This window comes from Prionailurus bengalensis, chromosome A1, assembly GCF_016509475.1.
Source record: "Prionailurus bengalensis isolate Pbe53 chromosome A1, Fcat_Pben_1.1_paternal_pri, whole genome shotgun sequence".
NCBI classification, from domain to species: domain Eukaryota; kingdom Metazoa; phylum Chordata; class Mammalia; order Carnivora; family Felidae; genus Prionailurus; species Prionailurus bengalensis.
In genome coordinates, this window is record NC_057343.1 from 107,723,543 (window position 1) to 107,744,592 (window position 21,050).

Consider the following 21,050-nt stretch of genomic DNA (forward strand, 5'->3'; position numbering starts at 1 on the left):
AGGGTTGTGTTGAAGTAGGGTCTCCCAGTGCTTCCTCCATTTCCCAGCTTCTTGGTCAAAGGGGGGCAGCCCTTCCTTACTGTTAAAAAGCCTCGTTGCTTTCTCCTTATCCAGGTAGTCTTTCACAGGATTCAAGGAAAAACAAACAAATTCCGTTTTGGCTCAGGGAGTGAGTGTGGAGTAATAACTAGAGATTTCTTGGGGTTAGGTTGGGAAGAGCGAAGTCATTCCGTTGGTGATTCGATACAAAAATAAATGGCTGCCTTTCTAATGAATACGGTATCTTACAGACAGATTTCAGATGTATAGCTATCTATAGCTATAAGTGACAGATCCCTTCTAGTCCCCTTGTCGTCTGCGTATGGTTGAAGTCACAAAGGTTTCCTGGCAGAAGTTTGCCACACTTGACAGAGAATGTCTGAAATGCACGAACAGCATCTACTTCTGTCATTTCTCTTAATGGTTTGAAAGACTGTCCTTCAGAACACTGAAGTGCCATATTCATTCCATCTCTATTAAGAATGAAATGCATTTTGAATTAAGAACCCAATAATAGCTAAAACTCACTGAAATCCAAGGGGGGAGGTGGGGAGGTGTGGCGTGGCTTCAAGATAAATGACTGCAGATGAGTTCTCATCAAAAAACAATAGTAAAGATGCTGACTGGGAATATAAAGAAGGTGGCTACTTCATTGTGTCGCTTTGTAGAATACCAAATGTGTTTTAGCTACACAATTTGATGTTTAAGTGGTTTTTCTTGATGAACTTACATACTGTAAGGAAACCAATTATATTATTATTTTAACAAATGTTTATTTTTTCCAAAAAGGTGCTTTTCAAAGTTCCCAAGTTAAATTCCAACACAACTTTAATATTCTTTCTCTCTCTCAATTTTTGTTTGTATGTGACTCAAGTTTAGTTCAGGACAAAACACGACCAATTTATCAGGAAAAAATACTAGTCGGATATCGACAATCTGCCAATCAGTGCTGAATATAAATGTTGTTATTTTCTGAAAATTTTATCATTAACTCAGATATGCTAAGAAATTTATCATTAATCTCCTTATCATAATCTCACCTTTTACAAAAAAAAGTCTGGTGATTATTATACTTAAGGTTTTCCAGTGACCTTGAGTAGAAGGTTAAGAACATTTTATTATGACTTAATTAGTAACGGAAATTTCATAGTTTTAAAGTAATAGAATATTCAGAGAGGTCTTTCTTCCTTTCAGCTATATTATGACTTTTGGGGAGTTTGTGCACAATGTTGAAAGGTCTTTCCCTTACTTTGTATGTTCTAAATGATTACGAAATTAGGAAAAGGAGAGATTGTTGCCTTTCTCTTTGTAGGTGATAAGTTAGAAGAGTTTCTTCGATCACTCAATAGCAGCAAGCCTCTCTACCTGGGCCAGACTGGCCTGGGGAACATTGAAGAACTTGGAAAATTGGGGCTGGAGCCTGGAGAGAACTTCTGTATGGGAGGACCTGGCATGATCTTCAGTCGAGAGGTTCTCAGGAGGATGGTGCCACATATCGGCGAATGCCTCAGAGAAATGTACACGACTCATGAGGACGTGGAAGTAGGACGATGTGTTCGACGCTTTGGTGGAACTCAGTGCGTCTGGTCTTACGAGGTAAGACAGGCTGTGATGAAAATGTTCACATGTTATAGATTCTTGCCAGTTTATTGCCTGGGGCAATGACTATGTTTATTCTCTTGCTTGAAAATGACAGCATCAGCCGTGTATGGACACAAGGGTCATTGTGGGGAATAACTTTCTTCACAGAGCCGAGGCCTGTGGGAGGTGTTTTTTATTAGCATGGCCCTTAACTTTAAGCAGGAATCTGTATATATGGTCACATCTCTGGAAGATGCTCTTTCCCCTCTATTTGCTTTATTGGTGTTGATATACGTGCTTATCCGTTTCCTGTCTCTAACAAGGGGACTAGTTTTATTCTCTTGGGTTGTAACTTTTAGCATTTGGTACTTGGTTGGTTGTTGCTGTTGTTGTTTTGGTTAGGTGTATAATTGCATCTCTTTGTTTCCGAACAGTTTAAGTTCTCTTGGGAGATTTTCAGTTGGAAATTTAACATGCATGTTTTTAAATCATAGGAAAAGTTAACTCATAGGGTATCATTTATGATAGATTTATTCACAAAATAAAGGGGGCTTGTTACCTGGGAAAATAGAAGAAGTTCTGAAGATGTTAAGTAACTGTTTAGTATTATGACTGGTTCCCTACAATTGGTCTCTGTCTGCCGTTCTATTTCCTGAACAGCAGCTGTTGTTTATATAATCTGAGTTAGGAACTGTTCTTTTATTGTGATAATTAGTTTTATGAAATACTCTGGGATTTTTTTTTCCTTCAGAAATTTGTTTTGAAGAGAAATACAATTTTGTTTGAAATAGTTTTCCTAAAGGTTAGTGTTAGTAAGAATTTGATTTGACATTTGGTGTATTGCAGTTTTGAGTAGTTTGGTTTTCAGGTCGTTGGAGTTTGATATACTCAGCTGCACGCATATGTAAATTATAACTTAACTCATTTTTTTATCTTTTCAAATTTTTCTTGTCTCCCGGTATAGAAGAAACATGAAAATAGGTTCCTTGAGAAGTCATGATACCTCGAGATTACACAGTTACTTTGTAATTACTTTAGTAATTACTGTGTAATTACTTTAGTTAATTTTGCTTTATTTTTAATACTTTGTAGTATTTACACTTTTAGGGAATATTTCTTCTATCTATTAAAGAAACTAAAAATTATCAATAAATAGTTATTTGGAATATGTACTATGCAAATTTAAAATTGTTATTACCTCATTTCTTTTGATACTAAAATTGTAATTTTTCTTTTGTATAACTATGACTACCCTGTAGAATAAAAATGTTTGCAATGCAAGAACATTATAGTTAAAAATAGGTATTTTAGAATCAACTCACTGAAAAATATTTGTTTCTCCATTTACCATAAAACTAACTTAAAGGCATAAAACAAATACACAGTATAGAAAACACATTAGGTTGATTTTGTTTATATGAAGATACAACTTTGGAGACATTCACTCTGTATGGATGAGTAAACAAAATTATTGATATTTAAAAATAGAGATGGAAACTTATAATGTTTTATTTGGTACTTTATTGCCTTAACATCACATAGAAGGTCTTAAGGAGCCTTTTGTTTAAATGTCCTTCCCTTCAAGTTTTCATTGATCCTGCCGTCTTCATCTAGCTGTGAACCCATTTCATCTAGCTGTGTACCCATTTATGTTCCAGGAGAGTAAAGTAAACTCAGGTGACCTACATGCTCAAGAATCGACTTAATATTTTATTTTTAATATAGGCATTTTATAGTGGAACTTTAGGTCATATCATAAACTGACATAAAAGAACAGATAAACCAAGAAATTGCAAATCTTACAAGATGTAACATCATGATCACATTTTTTTCATTAACTTTTCAAAATACATTTAAATTTACACTCATACTAAGTTATCAACTGAGTTCACAATCTATATGAAGAAATAATTTCTATCTTTTTTTCCTCGCAAAAGAAAATATTATTCTCTAAAGCTGTGCTGTTTTAGAAGGTTGGCTTTATCTTTTGCTAAACAATTACGTAGAATTTACTTTGTTTTGGAATATCAGTTTTTAAAGAGCTATTTAAACAGAATTTTGAGGGGGCATTGCTTTGGTAGTACAAAGTCTCAGGTCTTATTTAAAGGAATGATGGAACATTTCATGGCCAAGGTATTTATTAAATAGCATCTGTTAATAAATTTAGTAATGGTAAATATACAATTAAGTAATAATTTAAGCATGTTAATATTAGGATGTGTTCTGTGTTATATGGGACTCCTGAGTAGATCAGTTGGGTCACAGCCAAACTAGGGTTTTCCAGTTTAGATTTTAGTTTAGTTCATCTGATGTCCATTCTTTGCTACTGTTCACATTATTTGAAAAGAATCCTCTATTTTACTGTACATTGGTGTCCTCAGTAAAGATGAAATTGTACATCTGGTCGTATAACAAGCTATGAAAGGATCTTTAACTTTGTTTTCTTTTTTCTTTTAAAAGATTCATCTGTGATAGAATTCTCTTAAAATCTTGAATTTCCTTTATCTATACCTTTCATGGATTTCAGAATTTTGTTTGGCTTTTCCTCCTAATAAAAGTTCTTACAGAGTTAAGAGCACTGCCTATGAATTTTGAGTTTAAATATATGAAGCATTCATGGTGCAATATTATCTTTTAAAAATGATAAACAGGCTTGAAGATCTTCCAAGAAGAGGATTGGGCAAACATAATTAAACTATATAGACTTTGTAGCTTTTCTTTATGATAAATTACAATTTTTATAAAACCTAGAAATCTTTTAGTATTATTTACTGTTCAATGAAAGTGTACTTTCTCTGTTTTATATACAATTTAGCATTAATTGAGAGAGAGAGAGGATACACTTGAACTTGGGTTTGAGTTCTGTTGTCTTTGGTAAGTTAGTTCTTTGAGCCTTGTTTAGTTCAACTGAAATTGGACATTATAACAGTGCTACATAATTTTTGGAGAAGATTAAGTGAATTGGCAAAAAAAACCCTATGTAAAGCCCTTCATATAGTGTTTAGTACACAGTAAATTTTCAATAAATGTTAATTATTATAGCCATAATTGTTGCTGAATAGATCATGTATTATACATAACATGGATTCATCGATATTTTATTTTTTAATGATTAGTAATGAATGATTTGTCTATATCAAAAGAGTCAAACTAAAAATAAACTGAATTCTTTTCAGTTAAAGAATCCAACTTTAAGGTTTTTTTTGGCAAAGAGCAAGAAAGTTTCAAAAATACTGAAAGTATGGGGATTCCATGTCAGTAGAACTTACTATAAAACATGGAAGTCTGCATGTTTAAATGATGCATTACACATATTTGCTTCAGTGTTTGAGCACCATAATAATAGTTTATCTTAAACAAACAGTGTGGAAAATATTATCTAACAAGTGATGATCTAATATACATATTTAAGGAATCTCAGATCAGACTCAATATTAAAAAAAAAATTATTGTATAGGTTTCTAGATGGGTTGCTGGAACAATAGCCCTTTTTTCTGAGATTCTCTGGAATTTTCAGTAGAAACAGAGGTTAATAGTGTCTCATTCTGCAATCAACTATATGAACACCAGGAACTTGGCTTTCAAGTAGCTAGAACCTGTTCCTGTGGTGCTCACTTTTGCAGGAAATGATGGATAGCTTTACTTCCTCCCCGGGGTAAGGTCCTCATGGTCTGGGAAAAATGTCTTGCATGGGGGATTCTTGCTTTGTTTCTCTCTCTGTCATCTCCTCCCCGTTTACTTTTTTCTTTCTGTATTTAATGACATATAAAATAGATTACAAATGCATTTGGTATGCACCACTTTTCATCAAGTTCTTAGTAAATTAACGTGCTTATGATAGACCAGCCCCTATGTCGCAAGAGATCACAGAATGTGCGCCCAGATCACTCCTAGGGCCCAGGAATGACTTGACCTCTCCTGACTAAGAAGGCCTTTAGTTGCTGATCAGCCTCAGATGGACTGGTTCTCTGTGTGCCTAAGACCATTGGAGAGTCAGAATTATGATTCTCCCTTTGGTACTTGGAGGTAGAAACATCTAGAGTCCTAGGACATATGGCATATGTTAATCAACACACTTCATGGGTTGCTGTTGTACTCATTTATACCTCAAATTGTATAAGTAAAGATTACTAACTAAAGCATGTTCGTGAAAAATCATTCTATTTTATTCATTCTGTGAGTGTGAGAATTTATTGGCATCTACTGTTGGCTAAGTTTGCTTTTGTGGTAGAGCTCTATCTTGGCTACTGTTTTTCTAGTTCTCTGAGCTGCAATCTGGCAGCTTGGGAGGCTGCATATGGCCCTTAAACATTGTTTGGCTCATGGAGTGTTTTAAGGTTTTCTGTTTTTGTTTTCAGATGCTTTTAGGAGAGGCCAGCAGTCTTCAGTCCCCTTCATATCCTAATTCTAGCAACAGGCTTTCCTTGCATGTTTATTTTAACTGCCTGGCCCAGGTATGCTTATGAGTCCTGATATTTTGAGGCAGATAATGCACCTGTTGAAATTTTTATTAAAATATTCTCTAGAAGATGAAATGATTTTCTAGTGAGAATGAGATGCGTATTTTAAATACTGTAATTTACAGAAGAATTTTTTCCAACTTGGCTGTTAGAATTGTGTGTCATATAATATAGTTATACTTCCTTTGTTGTAGGTGTATTTTTAGTAACTAGAAAGTCCTCACTGTTGAAAAAAAAAAAATAGTTCAGCCAATCCAGTTTCAGCGTGTGCCTTAGGAGAATTGCAAGTTCTATTTCTTTGGTTTCTGTTTTAGTGCAATCCTTTATATTCAAGCATTTAAGTAATTTTAATTTCAATGATTCTTCTTCTCCCTATGAGGGAGTTTTACATTTCATCTAAGACTCATCTTCAGAACGGTGTGTATTTATCTTCTTAATGTTTATAGTTAAATGGAGCCAGAGAATGCATGTGTCTTTATTTCATTCAATTAAATGTTGTTTTGAATAAAATATAGCTCTATATTGATAAAGATATTTCTCTTTGGGCTTAAAAACCATTTCTTAGGACTAAACAGATTTTTTATTAGATTCCTTAAAGAGTTAATTTCAAGCCAGAATGTCTTATGTCTCATCTTGGCCCCCTAAAGGCTATAAACACCCTAGAAAATTCCATTATTTCACAAAAGGATATGTTCTGGAAGTGTTTCTCTGGGCTTATAATACCAGAGAGCTATACCATAAAAAACTTAACTACATATAAGTTCTTCATAACATAACCATTAAGGTTAAAATAGTTGTGCCATTCTTAAAGGGCTATTGTACATCCTCCCTGGCATCTTCCTGTTAACTTAGGGGCTTCACTCTTCTGCAGTGCTAATTTTGCTGTATCATGAACATGGTTTATGCCCCCAGAGTATATTAATATGTATGGAGAAGCATAAGTGGGGACTTGGATCAAAAATTCAGTCGTTCAAACATCTTTTCTTGGTTCTTATTCACAGTTTAGTTTTTAACTAAAAGCGGTAACCTGCTCACACCTACCCTTCCCACCCCCATTTCGCTTGTCAGATGAAATCACGCATTGATTTTATGCGGCTTCTTTTCTGCTACATTGTTTTCTTCCTTGTACAAAATGAAATTGCATTCCAAGTTGAAGGAGAAACATGGTGTGGTTTTTCCATATTTTGTAGTCTTAGCTAGTTTATTGTTGTTGTTAATGGATGCCTTATCACTTGAATTGTGACAACATATGCTTTATAAGATGATTCCAACAAATTGTGGAAAATAGTAAGTGAGAAAGATGCCTCCACACAATTTGAAATAAGTTCCATGACGACATAAATACTATCTTAGATTAAAAGCTTTGGATGTTTTTCCTCCTTAATTGATCATAAGTATACTAATTTCCTGAAGAAATTCCAAGTCAACTTTTTACTTCTGCTTGCTTTGTCTTGGTCTCCAAAAAACCCCCTATGTTTTTAGAAACATTTATTTCAGTCTCTTTTCTATCGAATGAATTAGTGTTCATCATGCAAATAAATGTATTCAGTAATACAACTGATACGGCATTTTCCTTTGATAATAACATGTCACATGTTTTGAGCAAAGGTGTGCCTTTTAATAATGAGGTATTTGAGCTAGCCATAAACTTCATTAAAATAAAAAATTCAGCGTCTTTAGTGATCTGAGTCATTATTTGATATGATTGAGCAATAAGAAAGCCTGAGTAAACTGAAAAATTAAGGGATTGCTGTTCCCTCAGAATCCTAACATTCTGTTCATTTATTGTCCTAACTATTAAACAACACTCTAGTTAAGGCTTAACCACATACAAATAATTTGGAATGATAACATGCATTTAAGGTGACCCTGTCTTAGAAAGATGTGGGACATTTATGGCACAGTATGTGATAAGTTTCTAAATTAACTAAATCAAAACAATGCTAAAAAAAAAATCAGCAAACCCTGTTTTGGAACTAACTAATGAATGGAATGGATTTCTTAATTCATTGAGTTTCTAAAATCTTTACTCACCATTTGTCATTCAAGCTCTGTCCCTCATTCTTCACTGTCAATGTCATCTGTACTTTTCATTGTCTCTTTCAGTTTCATTCATTAAAGAGAGATAGCTTAAAAAAATATATGCATGCTAATAAAAGTAGTATGCAATAAAATTAAATTCAAATGTGAATAAAGGAAAAAGGAAAATGTAGAAAAATAAAAAAAAATCTTTAAAAATGTGGGTTGGGCTCATGTTTTGCTGTTGTTAAAGAGAACTCTACCTAGATACTGAGACCTGAAAGAGATCTTTCCCATAGAACAGAGAGGGGCTCTGAGGGATCACAAAACTCAGCATCACTTCTGTGAGTAGAACAGTATGAATTGTTTCAGTATTTCTTGTAAATCACCTCAACATAAGCCAGGAGTGCCACACAGACGGGCAGTTCTGCATGAGGAGTTCTACTTGGAGACAGTGCAATTATGTTCAAGTGCACCATTGCCTCCTGCCTTACTTGATTTTATTTTAAAATTTAGAATAGCTTTCAGAAAGCCCTTCATGGATATTGCCTCTCGCTAAGATGTTTCATAGTAGGTTGGCCAACAGGAAGTTTGAGTTACACATGTTCTCTGGTGAGAACCCAGAATGTATCTGTTGTGTCATCGGTTAAGGACAGATACATGATTGTTCTTTGCTCATCAAGAGGATGATGGAAACACTAGCTACACATGGAGAAATCAAACCAGATTAGAGACCCAATGGCCGTCCCACCTGAGGAGCTCAGAGTGAAGTCCAAGAGAATTCCTAACATCTTGGCCTAGAATTAGCAATGTGGTTACCTCGCTATCAAGTTGATTATTAGAAATGTCTATTTTCATTAATTCGATAATTTATTGTATAATCATATGTTATGTAATTTTTATTACTTTTTTATATAAATGTAAGTTTAATTTTAGGTAAAATTTGCACGCCCAAATGAAAACATTGAACAATCAACATTTTAATGAAAAAATCTCTTTTAATCTAATGTTCCTGTATATAGAAATAAATTTTATATGAGTTGAGTATATTTAATACCCATGATGAGTGTTACGAAGTATGAGAAAAATTACAGTGGTAAATTAAATTTAAACTAGTCTGCCTTAGAATTCAGTCATCTCACATCTTATATAGCTGGCCGATTTCATTTGCCCAAATATGTCTCCATCAGCAGTGAACACACATAGACCTTCCTTGTCCTCATGGAGCTCAGAGGGAGGAGGGAGTCCCGCTTCTAACGTTGTCTTGCTTTCACGTCTGATACAGAGTTGGGTTTCCCATTTTTGTCATCCTTCCGAATTCTCTTTCATTCTAAGTCAGGAGAGCTCCACTTGGGTTCACCAGTGATGTGTGTGTTGGAACTGGGATCACGGGGTCTTTATCTGCGTTTTCTTAGGTGAACATCTTCCTCTCTTGTTTGTATTAATTTACTGAAGAGGGGTTAAACAAAGGCACGTTTAGTGGTTTGATGGCATGTAAATATATTTTTTGCCTTTTGTAAAGCAAAGGCCACTAAGAATTTGTTTTTTAACCAAATCTAGAGCTGGAATACTTGGCTTCAAGTTGTAGATCTGCCATTCACTAGCTGTATGGCCTGAGACAGTAACTTAACTTCTTTGTGCCTTGGTTTCCTCATCTATCAAATGGATATAATCCCAGTACCCACCTCCTAGAACGGTTGTAAGGGTTAAATGAGTCAATGTATATAACAGCACTCACAATAATGCCTGGCAGTGTTAAGTGTTCTGCAGCTGTTAGCTATTTTCGCAGAAGCAGAATGGTATAAAACGGTGCCAACTTTACAGAGCCATTGTGAGACGTAAAAAGGTCAACGTATTAGAAGGCCTTAGACTAATGCTTGACACATAATAAGTCCTGTATAACTCTTAACTACTATTAATGTTTTCCAGTGTACAATGTTCATATTCTTTTTTACCCTCATGGGAAAGAGAACGTTGATTGGAAAGGGTTTATTGCAATTGCTTTCTGAAAGATGGGCTTTGCTGTAGCATGGAACGTGCTGATTCAGTACTTCCTCAGCCTGACTGCACAATTGAATCCCCTGGGGGACTTCGGAAAAAATCTGATGCTGGAACCCATCCTTGACCCATTATATCAGAATCTCTTAACAGGTGAGACCTGCCACATAGGTCATGTTTCAAACTCCCTAGGTGATTCCAATGTGGCTCTAAGATTTAGACCTCTATATAACTTTTTTTTAAAATCACTCTCTGTATTCAAATATCCAGTCCATTCTTTATTCCTTAAAAATGACTTTTTGTTCTGTTTTACTTTGGGGTAGATCATAGGAGGGAAATCAACATTCTGCATTTCTGTCTATGTTTGTTACTTACCTGTTCCAAAGAGTTAGTGACTGGATTTAAGATAATAAATTTAAAGCCATCACTCATAACTGTAGGTTTTCTTATGGTCTGTTTTTCATGGTTCACATATTACTCTTTTCTTTTTTTTAATTAAAGATAGATTTTAAAACATTCTTAGAAAAAAAAATTTTTTTAACCCATGCAAGGCTAGAGTTTTTATACCTGTTTTTATTTAATATGTTTGAGTAATGTGTAGTAACAGAGTTCTTAAAATTATAGGTGGAATGTTTTCGTTGACTTGATTGCATTAACATTGACTGGTGACTTGAACCTCAAAAGGATAAAAGATAACGTAGTATCTCTTTGATTGCAGAAACAGTAATTTATTTACAAACTTTTTTGGGTAAATTTGATTTCAGCCAGTATTTTCAGCAAGTATTTCCATGCCCATGCTATAGTTGACTGCTATAATGGAGAAAAATATAGGATACACAGAATTGTAAGGGAAGAAGTCCCCAAGGAGAAGAGCAAAGTGCAGTACTTCCTTCAAACTAGACGTCATACACAGGTGCATTGCCAGGTAAGTCAGGATGCCTGAGGAGGCAAAGGTGGAAGAACAGCATGATGGCAAATCGTGTGTTTGCTTCAAGTATGTCTGGAGGTAGGAGAAATAAGGCTCAAAAGCTGTTGGTAGAACTCAGGAAAGGCCTTGTACATCATCTTCAGAGGTTTAGGATTATACCTTGTAGATCACTGATTCTTAGAATCACCTGGGGAGATGTCATTGGTTTAGATACCGTAGTTGTGATGGAGCACTTGTGTAGAATTGCTAAAAATCTCTGGGCAATTGTAATGAGTAGTCAGAGTGGAAAATCAGTTCCATAGATCATGGGGAGCTTTGAAGATTATTTTTTCATTGGTGAATGCCATGATCACATTATGCTACAGTAATGGTTGTAGCATGGAAGGATGGACTTTTTAGTTCCTAGGGATAGTAACAAAAGACAACTACGATGCTATGGTACCAGACCCATGAGAGATGAGTCTTGATGAAAGAGTAAAAGTGGCGGTAGAGGTGAGCCTAGTGAGGAAAGAAAATTGATAGAAGTAGGCGATTGATTACATACAGGGTGTAATGGGGGAGAGTTACAAGGTAACTCCTGGGCTTTGGATTCATATGCTAGTACTATTCCCAGAGACCGCGAATAAAGGAAGAAGGGTGAGTGTGGGTGATTGGTGTGTTTCAGGCGTGGGCAGAGGGTGAGGAATATGGAGGTCCATTTTGGATACATTGAATTTTGTTTATTATTTATCTATTCAACAAATACTTATTGAACAACGAATATTCCTGGCCCTTTTATAGGAAGAAAAAAAGAGAAAAGAAATGGACAAAATTACTGCCTTGTTTTCTAGAGGGGAAAGAGAGTAAATCAGTAAGGGAAGGCCAAAAGAACACAAGACTGTGGGTGTGCAATTTTAAATAGGGTGGTTAGGTGGGCTTTACTAAGAAGATGATATTTGAACCATGTGAGGAAGAAGCTCTCCTGCCAAAAGCAGTCAGCAGTCAAGTCAAGAACTTGCCAGAGGGCAGAAGGGAAGCTAGAGTTGAATAACAGGCCAGGAGGGTGAGATCTGAGGGGATAAGGGGTAAGACATCATGTTCAGCTTTGCAGTCCTTTGTAAGTACTTATTAGTAGAAGATGGAGGCCTACAAAGCTGTTGCTCTCTGAGATTAAGCTGGTAGGAGTATGGCTCTACTATAGGTGTTATCAGACTACGTGAATGCATTTGTTTTAGGCAAGCTTCACTCATCGGTGAAACAGTTATTGTTTAAAATGTAAAAAGAAAAACCATGCCGAAGCCATAGGATTAAAAGATTGTTTAAAATTTAATTTATTGGGGCGCCTGGGTGGCGCAGTCGGTTAAGCGTCCGACTTCAGCCAGGTCACGATCTCGCGGTCTGTGAGTTTGCGCCCCGCGTCAGGCTCTGGGCTGATGTCTCGGAGCCTGGAGCCTGTTTCCGATTCTGTGTCTCCCTCTCTCTCTGCCCCTCCCCCGTTCATGCTCTGTCTCTCTCTGTCCCAAAAATAAATAAACGTTGAAAAAAAAATTAAAAAAAACATTTAATTTATTAAGAGTCATTGATTTTTAAATTGTTTACAACTCAAATTTTATTTGGTGATTGGAACCAGTAATATAAAATGGTTCAAAAACAAGGCATAAAAATAGATATAGTTAAAAATCTTTCAATTCCTGGCCTCCATCTGCCTGGAGAGGCCTTCCCCCTAACAACTGTCTACTCTTTTTTCCAGAGTTTCTTTTGCATGTGAGACTATGCATGTATAGTATTGCCCACCTCTCGAATTTACATTTTTCACAAGAGGTGGCATATTACATACATTGCTGTGAATGTTGCTTTTTTCAATAAAGAACATTTCCTGAAGTTATTCTTTCGTTACCTCATTTTCATTAATCTCATTCTCTTTTAAAAAATCACCATTCTCTTTTATTTAAAATTTTTTTAATGTTTTATTTTTGAGAGCGAGAAAGAGAGAGAGAGAGAGAAAGAGCGAGCGAGCGAGTGGAGGAAGGCAGAGAAGAGAGTGAGATCCAGAATCTGAAGCAGGCTCCAGGCTGCTCAGAGCCAGACGGGGGGCTCAAACTCACGAACTGTGAGATCATTACCTGAGCTGAAGTTGGATGATTAACCGACAGAGCCACCCAGGCACCCTATTCTCTTATTTATTGTTGCCTAGTATTTAAAAACGAAACTGAAAATTGTCTCTTATTTTAAGAGGCACTGCATGCATTTCTGTGAGAGCAAAAGGAAAATGGACAGTGCAACAGCCTGCAATCAGTATATATATTTCCATCTTTCCTGGATTGCTAAATTTTTTTAAAAAAATTTTAATGTTTATTTATTATTTGTGAAAGACCGACAGAGCATGAGTGGGGGAAAGGCAGAGAGAGAGGGAGACACAGAATCCAAAGCAGGCTCCAGGCTCTGAGCTGTCAGCACTGAGCCTGACATGGTGCTGGAACTCACAAACCATGAGATGATGACCTGAGCCCGAGTCGGACGCTCAACCGACTGAGCCACCCAGGTGCCCCAATTGCTAAAATTTTTTATTGTGTGTTTTTTTAAGGTTTTATTCAAATCCCAGTTAGTTAATATACAGTGTAACATTAGTTTCAAGTGTACAATGTAGTGACTCAGTGCATCCATACAACCCAGTGCTCATCACAACAATTGCAAACAAACAAAACCAAAAAACTGGGGCACGTGGGTGACTCATTTGGTTAAGCATCCGACTGCTCAGGTTGTGACCTCATAGTTTGTGGGTTTGCGCCCCATGTCAGGCTCTGTGCTGACAGCTCGGATCCTGGAGCCTGCTTCAGATTCTGTGTCTCCCTCTCTCTCTCTCTCTCTCTCTCTGCCCCTCCTCCACTCACACTCTGTATCTTTAAAATAAATAAACATTAAAAACAATTTTTTAAAAACCCTGAAAAACCAAAACTAAAATAATTAAATAAATTTTTAAAAAGAGTAACGGGCGCCTGGGTGGCGCAGTCGGTTAAGCGTCCGACTTAAGCCAGGTCATGATCTCGCGGTCCGTGAGTTCGAGCCCCGCGTCAGGCCCTGGGCTGATGGCTCAGAGCCTGGAGCCCGTTTCCGATTCTGTGTCTCCCTCTCTCTCTGCCCCTCCCCCGTTCATGCTCTGTCTCTCTCTGTCTCAAAAATAAATAAAACGTTGAAAAAGAAAAAATAAAAAAATAAAAAGAGTAACAGACTCCCCACATGGTTAACCCTTTTTAAAAAAATGTGTATTTGAATATGTAAAATTATTATCTGATTTATTTAAGATATGTATAGTGTGATCTGAAAGGTAGCCTGGTACAAATTGTAATATTAAAAACATATTTTACATCTTTTTTTTTAAAGTTTATTCATTTATGTAAATAATCTCTACACCCAATGTGGGGCTGGAACTTAAAACCCCAAGACCAAGAGGTTCCTACTCTTTCACTTGAGCCAGGCAGATGGCACCCCAAAAGCATATTTTATATTTCTTGACTATGAAGGAAATATTTAAATATGTATTAAGTATTAAGGAAATAAATAAATATGTATAATATATTACATTTACCGTATAATATGTTAAGTATGTTTGTATATTTAATGTAAACATGTATGTAAATATGCATATTTAAATTTATTAACTTAGGAGCTTCTGAGGACAGATTTAATCGAGAGGCACAGAAGTGCTTTACTACTAAACAACCAGTAAGAAGATAACGGGCATAAAGCATAATAAATGTCAAGTCATAAATTTGGGCTTCCATTTTTTATACGTTATTTGCCAGATCTCGTATGCAATATATTATGTCATTGTAAAGTTTCCTGCAGTAGAATTACCAAACAAATTTAGGGTCATTAAAGTGTGGATCTATATTACACAATATTATTTGGCAATAGACTAAAGTTATTTTTACTTCTCTTGAAAATTTTGTTGATAGTTTTAGATAAGTAATTGATTGCATACTTATAGGATAATCTTTGTTATATCTGGAGGTTATTCTTATAGTATAGAACTAAGTTACAAGGTTTCTATCTGGTATGGCTTTTGCTTAGTGTTTAAATACCTTAAGATATATATCTTCCTTTGTGAAACTAGAGTTTAGGAATTATGAACATATAGTCTATTTTATGTCTTAATAGAACATTAGGAGCTTCTGCTACAAATAGATTTAGAGCAGAATGCCTTAGATTAATTACATATCATATAAATCCATCATCCTTAATATCCTACCCATATAATTGCTTACATTAAGATTCATATGTTTCCTTTATTCATATGTTTCCTTTCTGCATTTCTCATATTTAACCTTTCTCTTATTTCGGTTTCCCATTTTAATTAAATAGCCTTAAAGATTTACAAAATTATAGTCAATTAAATCATGGCAAGAATGTCTGCTGACTTTGAAAAGTCTCTAGAAAGACCCAGTATAATCAAATAGCCTTTGTTAATCAGTATTTGCTTTTCTGACAATACATTTTGTAGTAGTGTTTGTGAATGTTTGCTTTTATTGGTTGTCACCATGTGACTGATGATTACTCTTGTTGTTATACACATTTGTTGCAATAATATTTATATATTTACTCCAGTAAATTCTGCATATAGATGGTCTAACACTTAATCAATTTTTAAAATAATTTCAAATCCATTTGAATTGATTTATTTTTTTCATTTGAAGAGAATTTCACAGTATACCATAAATTAGATTTTTGAAACCTAAGCAATATAATAAATGGTAGTATATTCATTGAAATACAAAATACATACATAATTATAAAATAATTATGATACTTTTGTAATAAAGCAAAATTAGTGTAAATGTAGGTATTTTCATCAGGTCCTGTAAGGTCCTAATTTGAATACATTTTAATTTTTGGTCCTTTTTTTCTTATCTCAACCAAGTTCTAATTTTTGTAATCTTAAGAAAATTTTAATTTCCTGTCCTTTATTCTCTTAATGTTTCTTCATTTTCTAGCACTCTTAGTGTTGAAATGCAATTACCAGGTTTTATTCTGCCTCAATCCATTTTAAAAGTAATACCTTAGCTAGCAGATATATAGCCACAGTGGCATTATGAATTTTGATTACACTTCTCTTATAAAACTAAATTGCCATATTAAGGAAGAAAATACATCACCTTATTTCAATTTTGACACTTTTAACACAAGGTCACATGGTTTTGTGTTGTTAAATGCCAGGACCAGCCTGGCAGACACCCTCAAACTCTCCAAGGCTTGTAAAACTTAAATCTCTTTTGCATTAGATCAGAGTTCCATTTCTCCAAGTACCTCATTTGAAGAGTTGCTTGAAACAGTCATAATGAGTGAAATTGATTTTATCAACTTTGACAGATAGTTGTAAAATGTGTCTGGAAATAATGGCGAGCAGATCTGTTATGATGCTCTCCAGGCTTTATTTTCTAGCAATTACCAGTTGTATAAAATATGTAAGTAATGATGCTGATAATTCCTGATTATATAAAATGTTTTATTTAAAATTTTTTTAATGTTTATTAATTTTTTTGAGAGAGAGACAGAGCATGAGCAGGGAAGGGGCAGAGAGAGAGGGAGACACAGAATCTGAAGCAGGCTCCAGGCTCTGAGCTGTCAGCACAGAGCCCAGCATGGGGCTTATACTCATGACCTGAGCCAAAGTTGGCCACCCAACCGACTGAGCCAGCCAGGTGCCCCCTTTTACCTTTTTAAAGAACCCTGCTTTCACTTTATTCCTTGTCCAAAAGATGATTTGTGACCGAAAATGCTATGTGAAAAAAATATTTTTAGGAATGTGAGTGGTGAATCCCTTTTTAGTTTTCCATTTCTCCATACGAGTATTGTTTTTCAGTTTACATGCATGACTCTATGGGAGTCATCCAGTTTCCACAACTCTTAGGTAAGTTGAATAAAGAATGATTTTAGCAGTATATTATTCTCATGGCCAGTTCCTATACATTTATTAGTCACATTTTGGAATGTTAGAGATTTGTGAAAATGCCTTTTTTGTTAGTACATTTGCTGTACTTTTTTCTGTAAAGTAGAATTAATGTGGCTTAGACAAACTAATCTAGATCTGAATCTAATAGATTTTCTTCTTTTTAAAAATTGGTGGATAATGTTGGCATCATTTTGTAGAGCTGTATTGGTCAGATTTATTTCTTTTGTTTTTGTTCTTTCCAAGTGTTTGTTTTAGTTCCATTTAGCTAACAGACAGTATAATCTTATTCTCAGGTATAGGGTTTAGTGATTCATCACTTACAATAGTCAGTATTCATCACAATAAGTGCCCTCCTTAATACCATCACCTATTTAGCCCATCCCGCTATCTACCTCCCTGCTGGTAACCATCATTTTGTTCTCTGTAAAGTCTGTTTCCTGGTTTACATCTCTCTCTCTTTTTCCCTCTTTGCTCATTTGTTTTGTTTCTTTTTTTTTTAATTTTTTTTCAACGTTTATTTATTTTTGGGACAGAGAGAGACAGAGCATGAACGGGGGAGGGGCAGAGAGAGAGGGAGACACAGAATCGGAAACAGGCTCCAGGCTCTGAGCCGTCAGCCCAGAGCCTGACGCGGGGCTCGAACTCACGGACCGCAAGATCGTGACCTGGCTGAAGTCGGACGCTTAACCGACTGCGCCACCCAGGCGCCCCTGTTTTGTTTCTTGATTTGTTGTTGATTTGTTTCAAATCCCACATATGAATGAAATCATATGGTATTTGTCTTTCTGTGACTGACTTATTTCACTTAGCATAATACACTCTAGCTCTATACACATTGTTGCAGATGACAAGATTTCATTCTTTTTGATGGCTGAGTAATGTTCCATTGCGTGTGTGTGTGTGTGTGTGTGTGTGTGTGTGTGTGTGTGTATGTGTATAGATATACCACTTCTTCTTTATCCATTCATCAGTCAGTGGATGTTTGGGCTCTTTCTGTGACTTGGCTGTTGTTGATAATGCTGCTATATACATGTGTCCCTTCCAATCAGTATTTTTTGTACCCTTGGGTAAATACCTGGTAGTGCAGTTGCTGGGTCATAGGCTAATTCTATTTTGAACTTTCTGAGAAACCTCCATACTGTTCTCCCAGAGTGGCCGCATTAGTTTGCATTCCTACCAACAGTTCATGCAGTGCACATCCTCTCCACATCCTCACCAACACTTGGTGCTTCTTGTCTTTTTGATTTCAGCCATTCTGACAGATGTGAGGTGAGGTCTCATTGTCGTTTTGTTGACTGTTTCCTTCACTGTGCAGAAGCTTTTTCTTTTGATGAAATTCTGATAGTTAATTTTTGCTTTTCTTCCCCTTGCCTCAGGAGATGTATCTAGTAAGACATTGATACAGCCCATATCAGAGAGGTGACTGCCGATGTTTGGCTCTAGGATTTTGATGGTTTCCTGTCTTAAATGTAGGACTTTTATCTATTTTGAGTTTATTTTTGTGTATGGTGTAAGAAAGTGGTCCAGTTTCATTCTTCTGCTTGTTACTGTCAGTTTTCCTAATGCCATTTGTTGAAGAGACTGTCTTTATTCCATTGGAGATTCTTTCTTGCTTTGTCAATTGACCATACAGTTGTCGGTTCATTTCTAGGTTTTCTATTCTGTTGTATTGATCTGTGTGTGTATGTTTGTGCTGGTACCATATTGTCTTGATCACTACAGCTTTGTAATATAACTTGAAGTCTGGAATTTTTTTTTTAAGAAGAACTTCTTTTTTAAAATTAGTTAATTAATTATTTTGAGAGAGAGAGAGAGAGAGAGAGAGAGAGAGAGAGAGTGAATGAATGAATCAGGGAGGGGCAGAGAGAGAGGGAGACTGAGAATCAGCACATATTCTGATGTGGAGCTCGAACTCATGAACCAAACTGTGAGATCATGAAGTTGGAAGCTTAACTGACTGAGTCACTCAGGCATTCCTAAAGTGTGGAATTTCGATGCCTCCAACTTTGCTTTTCTTTTTCAAGATTGCTTTGGCTATCTTAGGTCTTCTCTGGTTCGATACAAATTTTAGGATTGTTTGTTTTAGCTCTCTGAAAAATGCTGATGGTATTTTGATAGGGATTGCATTAAATGTATAGATTGCTTTGGATCATACAGACATTTTAACAATATTTCTTTCTTCCAGTCCATGAGCATGAAATGGTTTTCCATTTCTTTTTGTCCTTTTCAATTCCTTCCAATAGTGTTGTATAGTTTTCAGAGTACAGATCTTTTATCTCTTTGGTTAGGTTTATTCTCAGTTATCTTAGAGTCTTTGGTGCAATTTCTTGGTATTGAAGTAAATTTAGTTGCATCTCTACCTCATGTTAACAGTTAAGGTATGTAGCCCATGGGAAAATAGAAACCAGAGTAAGGATTTAGGGTAGTGTAAAAATCAGTGTATACAACCCAGTCTAATGTTGATCTAGAGCTTAGTGTGGTTCTATTCATTTTACTCTGTCTCGTTAAGAACAAAGACTATGCTAGGAAATGTCTAAAATGTCTAGTGTTTATTATATGATGAGCAATTACCTAATTGCCCACCTAAGCTTTTTAACTTGAGTACATAAAATAATAATAATAATAATAATAACAATAACAATAATAATAATAATAATAAAATAATAAGTATCAAACTGGTTTATATTGATACATAGCTATAAAAATAACTATTGATCATTAGTTGCATACCAAACACTTTACTGGATGCTTTAACATGCTTTTCTCTGCTGTAAGGGTGATTAAGTGAGTTAAAGTGTCCTTTCTTTTGTCTTAGGGTATAAATGGGCACCATACTCAGAGCACTTTTGTAACTTGCGCAAATTCACACAGCCAGAGAGCTGTTTGAGTCTTGCTTTGAACTCTGGTTTATTTGATTCCAAAGACCATATTTTTCTCCGTAATATTACATTGACATTCTGCCTTAACTTTCAAAGAATGACATTTCATTTTTATTTTAAAACTATGTTGTCAGATTGGAATAGACAAGTTCAAGTATATTCAGTATGAGGAAATTGGAAAGAAATGACGTAGGCTACAAAGGTCAGACAGTAAAGACCGGAATCGAGAGCTGCTGCCATAAGTTTTCGCATCCTTGCCACATCCTTTCCTGTTGGAGATAAAGAGTGTCTTCATCTTTCTGGGAGAGACCTGTAAAGAGTGAATGAAAAGGACCAAAAGTGTTCTAGTCCTTCTAGTCCTAAGCGTGTGTGTTTACAGGAAAAATATCCGACACTAAAGTTTTCATTTTCTATAGAAGCAGAAAATTGTATATTTTACTTTACCTCAGGGCAAGAGTAAAAATGTAGGCTGTCAGTTTTATCTTAACTTTTTTTTTTCTTTCAGCTGTACTGTTTAGGAACAAAGTACACATGGGCATGTGTATCACACTAGAATTTCACTTGTTGGGGTATATTCTGAGAATGCATGAATTTATCTTAAAAACATTCTTTGTTCTGTTAACTAGTTTATGTTAGAATGAAGATTTCTCATGTACTTCTCAGAAGTGCATATACATAGAGGAAAATTTTCAGAAGTAGTTACATATTGTTTTTAAAAAAGCTGAAACTTTGGGGCGCCTGGGTGGCGCAGTTGGTTAAGCGTCCGACTTCAGCCAGGTCACGATCTCGAGGTCCGTGGGTTCGAGCCCCGCATCAGGCTCTGGGCTGATGGCTCAGAGCCTGGAACCTGTTTCTGATTCTGTGTCTCCCTCTCTCTCTGCCCCTCCCCCGTTCATGCTCTGTCTCTCTCTGTCCCCAAACAAAATAAATAAACGTTGAAAAAAAATTAAAAAAAAAAAGCTGAAACTTTGTAGAAACCATTATTTCAGAGATTTTTATTATGAGTGTTCATAATTATTAGCTTCTAGGAGTGCCTTTTACATGGACTTACATTGTTAATAAATTCTTGTGAAAATCCCTGCAGATAAATGGGTTTATTACCATTTTTATTAGAATCGTCATAATAAGCAGGCTTGTGTTGAGTGCCAGCCGAATGCTTAGCTCTAGATAGAATATGAAAATAGAGATAGTGCTTCAGATAACAGCTTTAGAATCCT

General features: G+C 35.6%; 1 protein-coding gene across 1 annotated transcript in view; it reads left to right on the top strand.

Moving 5' to 3' along the window:
- CHSY3 (chondroitin sulfate synthase 3) overlaps positions 1–21,050 on the top strand; it is a 283,098-nt gene that overhangs the window by 2,233 nt on the left and 259,815 nt on the right. Inside the window, exon 2 of the mRNA XM_043586940.1 lies at positions 1,352–1,635. Within this exon, the coding sequence (XP_043442875.1) occupies positions 1,352–1,635 (284 nt within the window). The remainder of the gene's footprint in view (positions 1–1,351; positions 1,636–21,050) is intronic.